Source organism: Panthera pardus, unplaced genomic scaffold (assembly GCF_024362965.1).
Source record: "Panthera pardus isolate Hobbes unplaced genomic scaffold, ASM2436296v1 HiC_scaffold_13, whole genome shotgun sequence".
Taxonomy (NCBI): Eukaryota; Metazoa; Chordata; class Mammalia; order Carnivora; family Felidae; genus Panthera; species Panthera pardus.
In genome coordinates, this window is record NW_026526688.1 from 81,833,390 (window position 1) to 81,839,843 (window position 6,454).

At 44.8% G+C, this 6,454-nt stretch overlaps 1 protein-coding gene across 1 annotated transcript in view; it reads left to right on the forward strand.

Moving 5' to 3' along the window:
• The first annotated feature begins 2,549 nt into the window (after nt 1-2,549).
• Nucleotides 2,550-6,454, forward strand: part of OTUD4 (OTU deubiquitinase 4) — a 45,998-nt gene continuing 42,093 nt past the window's right edge. The window contains exon 1 of the mRNA XM_019420540.2: nt 2,550-3,490. Coding sequence (XP_019276085.2) covers nt 3,332-3,490 — 159 coding nt within the window. The 5' untranslated portion in view covers nt 2,550-3,331. The remainder of the gene's footprint in view (nt 3,491-6,454) is intronic.

Here is a 6,454-nt window from a genome sequence, read left to right on the forward strand (position 1 = left end):
GGCTTCTGTTTTCTTAGTACTTGATACATTTGTTTAAAATTAATGAAAGTGCACGTTAGTGTCAGGTTCTATACTAGAATGCTTATTTAAATGGTCACGTACATTCTTATTTGGATTACACCACTGTCAGTGAATTAAATTTTTGTAATGGAAAATAAAGACGTTGTAGAATAAACGATCTATCTGGTTTCCCCTACTTTTCAAAATATTTCAAAGAATTTGGGGGCTTTAGAAGATGGTGATATTACTTTATTAAAAAATATATATGTTAGCACATTTAAATAAGATTAAAATATGTCTAGGCTTTAAAATAAAAATATGCTTGGGGTGCCTGGGTGGCTCAGTCGCTTGAGTGTCCAACTTCGGCTCAGGTCATGATCTCACGGTTGTGAGTTCGAGCCCACGTCGGGCTCTGTGCTGACAGCTCAGAGCCTGGAGCCTGCTTCAGATTCTGTGTCTCCCTCTCTCTCTGCCCCTCCCCCACTCACACTCTGTCTCTCTCTCTGTCTCTCAAAAATAAATAAATGTTAAAAAAAATTAAAAAATATATGCTTGAAACACACCACCCCAAATGCAATTATTGTGCATTTAAAAATGAGCAAAACTAGGGGCGCCTGGGTGGCTCAGTTGGTTGAGCGTCCGACTTCAGCTCAAGTCATGATCTCAAGGCTTGTGAGTTCGAGCCCTGCATGGGGCTTTGTGCTGACTGCTCAGAGCCTGGAGCCTGCTTCTGCTTCTGTGTCTCCCTCTGTCTCTGCCCCTAACCCACTCGCATTCTGTTTCTGTCTCTCTCAAAAATAAACAAACATTAAAAAAATAAATCAAAATGAGCAAAACTTTGGGGTACCTCACTAGCTCAGTTGGCAGGGTGTACTTTTCTTAATGTCAGGGTAGTGAGTTCAAGCCCCATATTGAGTGTGGGGCCAAGAAAAAAAACAAAAAACAAAAACAAACGGTAAAAAAGAAAAATGAGTAAAGCTTTGTATTTGATTGACTTTAAAAAAAAAAGCAATGCAATCACGACCATTTCAACTACAAAACAAGAGTTGATAAATTTTTAAATGTGAGGTCCCTGGAAATATAAGTTTCTAATATGGCCTCATGATATTCAGCAATGTAATCCTAACATGACATACACAGTAGATTCCTCATAAATACATATTGAACATGAGATTAGATTCAGAAATTCTTATTGAAGGAATACTAAAATAAATATTAGAAAAGGTATCGTTTTGGCACATCAGAAAGTCTGTTGCTTATAAAATTAATACTATAGAATCTATTCATTTTAAGAATTCAATACTTAAGCTTTACAGTTTAGATATTACTTTACTTTGAATTCCTCTATGGGTTTAAAAAGCAAGACATGTTAAAAAAAAAAAAAACTCGCGCCATGTTGTAAGTAGTAGTAAACTTGGTAATTATTTTTGAGTGAAATGAGAAATATATACTATGTAAATATTTTTAAAGATAGGTTTAACTTCAACAGGTTTGACTTGAACCTGCATTTTTCTAAAACACTGCATTCCAAAAGTATTTCTCTACAAAATGTGTAAAATTTAATATTGGGACAAGAAAATTCATTTAGGTCACAATAACTTGTTACTACACAACTAGAGATAAAAATCTTTAAACATTAAGAATTCAAAATTCTAGAAGCTCCGAGGAAACCTAATACAGGCGTCATTAATGCTCACACCGAAAGTACTGAAAACAAATTTCTGAAACAGAATTTTCAGTAATTTGCGTTGGACTCTCACCATCTGGCCTGCCCTGCCCGTATCCGAGTTTGACTACATGTCTAAATCTAGAGTAACCCTACACTTTTCTCTTCTTCTCTCCCTTGTCCCCATAAGGCCTCAAGACTGGAGTAGAGTTTATGATTAACTGTGTATTTTGATAATTAGAACACCAAATGCGGTAGTATATTAGCACCGTGAAATTCTGGTGTCACAAAAACATATTGGATAAATTCTGGGTTCTAAAGCATAACGTGTCATTCAGCTTCTAAGAGTAAAAAGTTGAGTTGGAAGCCTCAAACACTGCTGGAACCCACGGCAAATCCAGCATGTTATCAAGCAATTACAAGATGGATTTTTGAAGAAAAAAATACTTTTTCTGACCAGTGACATCACTTTGTGCTGCGGTGTGCAGTTACAAAGGCAGGGTGAACACACTCTGTGGCAAAGACATCATCTTGCCATAGGGCAGGAGCTGTAGTCCTAATTTCTAAAAGGAATCGGCAGTCTACGGTTGATTTATGGACAGCCTGTGTCGTCCCGCACAGTGCCAGTTCCAGGAGACCTCGCCAATTAGCTCTCTTTTCTGCTTAAGCCGTTAAAGCCACCTCCATGGAAACGCCAGAAGAGGCCGGGGGGGAGGGGAGCAGACAGGTGCGCCCTCTGTTTGGGAATACACAAAGGGCCGACCTAGCCGCCGCGGTGTCCCTGGCAACTCCACGCAAGCAGGGCGCGCGCACTTCTCGCGGGCCCGCGGCGCAGTAGGCAGCTGGGCGGGCGGGGCTGCGCGCGCAGGTCGCCCCGCATCGGCTCGCGGACACCCTCGGCCTGCTCGCGGACGCGGTGCCCGGGAAGCGCGAAGCCGGCTCCCGGCAGCGGCGGCGCCCGCGCTGTAGGGACTTGTAGTCCGCGTGCCTCCCAGGCACCTCCCCCGGGTAGGACGGTCCGCGCGTCCCCACCCTCCGCAAGCCGACTTCCTGCCGCTGCCAAAACTACACCTCCCGGCGTCCTCTCCGCTGTGGGGCCGAAAGTGAAAACAAATTCTGGGCTGCGAGGGTGCTGCCCTCCGCCGGGCGCCCCCACCCGCTCTCCGCCCCTCCGGCGCCCTCCTGCGAGGTGGGGAAAGGAAAGGCCGCGTCTTTCTCTTTTGGCTTCCTCGGCTCCTAGGGTGGGGAGCGCGCGGGGGACGCAGGCCTCGCTTCCCCTGAGTCGGCCCCGCGCACGCGGGGTGCCGGGGGTTTCCTCGCCTCACCCCGGTCGGGACGAGGAAACTTGTGGGGGCGGCGACCCCCGGCTGTTTTCCTGAGCCGGGCAGCGACTTCTCACGTTCGGGGTTTCTTTAATTTGCCCCCGTTGCCGCCGGGCGCGTGGTCCCTCGGGAGGCGGCCGCGTGCGCACAGCTATGCATTAGGCAGGGCTCCCCTATGCGCGCGGGGAGCGCCGCCCGCTGCCTCGGGCCGCCGCCGCCTGCCGCCGCCCGCGGAGCCCGAGCCCGAGCCGCCGCCCCTCCTAGGCCGGGGCGTCGAGGAGCCGGCGGCGCGGCCATGTGGGGCTAGCCCGCGCCGCGCCTGGCCTGCAGTAGGACCGGCAACATGGAGGCGGCCGTCGGCGCTTCCGACGGCGTGGACCAGGGCGGCGCGGGGCCCCGCGAGGACGCGACGCCGATGGACGCCTATCTGCGGAAACTAGGCTTGTATCGGAAACTGGTCGCCAAGGACGGGTCGTGCCTGTTCCGAGCCGTGGCGGAGCAGGTAATGGGGGACGGGGAAGGCTGGGTGGGAAAGAGGCGGCGGGCAGCTTTGCGGGCCGCCCACGTCCGGAGCAGCGCGTGGCCCGGCTGTCGTCACAGCGGTTCATTGTAACGCCGGAATGGGACACTTTCCTGGGTCTGGAAGCTGTAAATCGAAACTTAAAAACACATAAATTAACTGGGTGTGTTGTCCCTCTTGGTGTAGAGATAATGAGGACAACCTGTGAGGCCTGTTGAGCGCCTTGTTCGGTAGATTGATTGCCGGGGACTTGGCGAAATGATATTTTTCCATTCTGTTCCGCATTCACCTTCTCTCGGCTTTATAAGCACAGCGTTCACACCAGTAAACCGGTGTTTACTAGAGGAGGTGGTGCACCCGGCATAACTCGCTGAGCATTGTTTTTTCTCTACTGGACTTTGGAATGTGGGGGAGTCTAGCTCGTCGATGTCCGCTTGACTTCAGAGCGGAAAAATGTAGTTTGGGAAAGTCAGCCTTTTAAAAATATAACTGTTTTAAAGCAATTGTCTTGGAGTAGATTCCACCCTCTGTTAGACTCTACAAGGTTTACTAAAAATAATTTTCTTCTTAAAAGGCTGTTTTGGTGTTGGATGTTCTCTAGGCTCTTGACCGAATTTCCCCTGCTAATGGTCAAAATCACTTTCTAACAGGAAAATTTTTTTCTTTTATAAGAGAGTTTTTTCCATGTTACATAACAGTGTGTAGTTGGTATGCAGTCACCAAAACCCATCCTATATTGAAAAATAGCTGTCGAAATAGTTGGACAAAAGTTTCACATTACTGCCCTGGTGTGTATTTCATACCTTTCACAGTTTGCTTTCCTTCAGCTTAAGAGCTTTTCCTTCCTCTCTTCCCTTCCTGTGGAGTTTCTATGTTTCTGTTTTTCTCACCTTTTTTGAATGCTAAATAGTTTTCCAAAATTTCTACTTATGAATAAATGTTTTACTTAACATCTGTAGACTATTCTCATTTTTTTCAACTTCTGAGGGCCAGCTATGTTCCAGAGGCCCTTGTTTCCGCATCTGTATCATAAAAATTCTTTTTTCTAACATTGATTTAACTACATAAGCTTTGTATTATGTTGCTGGCATTGTCATTCAGACATTCTTTGTACAGCTCCCTAAATCCAGCTCTTTTTCAGTTCATTAGATTTTTCTCATTTTTAGAAATTTAGAATGTTTCAGTGTTGTGGGATATGTTCACACACTCCCACCCCAGTCTTTACTGTTAGTAAACAGTCTGTCCCATTTGTGAATTTTCTGGATCTCCATCTGCCTGCCTTCTTTTTCCTCACCCTCCCGTGGACTCCTCAGCACCTCCGGAAGCAGGGGAAAGGGGTGGAAGTGAATTCATCAGCCCTTATTTATACATAGTGTTAGCTCTAGCAAGAGATTGGTAAGGAAGGAGGTAGAAAAGAATTGAAATAAGGGAAGTATGGTGCTTATTTGGCGTTGGATTATCCAGATCCTAGTTTATATTGAAGTAGAAAACTGTGTGTAATTTCTATATTGTATGCTATAATTGGCAAACATGATTATACAGAAACCTCTCTTACTGAGGTGAGATCTCTATGTTTAGGTAGAAAGGGGCAAAAGCTAGTGTCAAGAACTCGTTACTCCTGTCATAGAACACATTTTATTGTATCTTGTAATAGGATTTAAATTAGATATAAGGAAATACCCCCCTTTGATTATGTGATTATGATTTTTAGTATACTGAGCTTAGAAAGCTTAATACCATGAATTTTGGGGGAAGCTCATTTCTTCACTACACGAGGATTAAGGGTGTAGCCTTCATGGCTAAAGGCAAAGTGCATGTGTGTTGGGGTGGGAAGGGAAGTAACACCAAAGTCAGGCTTAAAGGGTGTGCTCTTTAAAAGTACGTACAAAAGATTTACTTTTTGGCCAACAGTTTTCCCAATAATATAAAAATAATTTATCATTTCTAAGAAGGAGCCAGAGTAAGTAATCTAATTGGCAGTCTTTGGGGGATAGGGTGGGGGAGAGACTTCAATTAGGAGTAGTCTTTCCCTCCAAATTACCTGATTTAGATAGGTCCTTCCCTTTTTACACTTCTGGACTTGGGCCTGCAGGAGGCCTGACCTGAATCAGCTCTGTGGCCATGGAGCTAAAAATAGGGTGCTCTTAGAGGATTTGCTAAAGCAGTATGTCTCGGCCTTTCCCAGTGTTTATCACTGTCTTGTCCCAAGTGAAGATTGGAAAGTCTCCTATTTTCTAGGTTGTGTGTGTGTGTGTATAATAATTAGCAGAGATATTTGTCTTAATATTTGCATTCTTCCTGAGTGTCCTTGAGCTTGCAGTTACACTTTTTTTTTTCTATTTTGTTTTCTTTTGTCATTGTCTTTATGGTGGGATATTCTTTTACCGACTTTTGCTTAAATAATAATGCCAAAATCATACTGGCTTACAGCAACACACATTCAGTTCTCATCCCCAGACTTGCGTATCAGCTGCACAAGCTCTGCTCCAGGCTCCAGGCTGCAGGTTGATTCGGGTCTGTTCATACATCCTCATTTGCAGTTACACTTTTTATATAGTTGTCATTGAACCTTGTTTCTCTTGCAGTGCTTGACTTTGTAAAAGCTCCAGCACCCTACACCTTATGGAAGTTGCTGAGAATTTTGTTTCTGAGTGACAGGTTCAGATTTCATGTGCTAATAAAATCTTTGTTGAAAGAGGGGAAAAGACAGATTTGCTTGCCATTGTCTTTGATGGAAAATAAGTTTTATTCAGTTAATGTCTGCCACCTGTTGCTAGGTAAATGGCTTTAAGACTATCTTCGCTTGGCTAATGGTAGGAAGTAAACACTGGTTTACTCAAAGTAATAATACCTTGATTCTTAATAGTGTCTAAAATAGCTTCTGTGGAAGAAGTGTTTGCTAAATATCATTTGTTGAATTGGGAAAAAAAAAATTGTGTGGTGGTT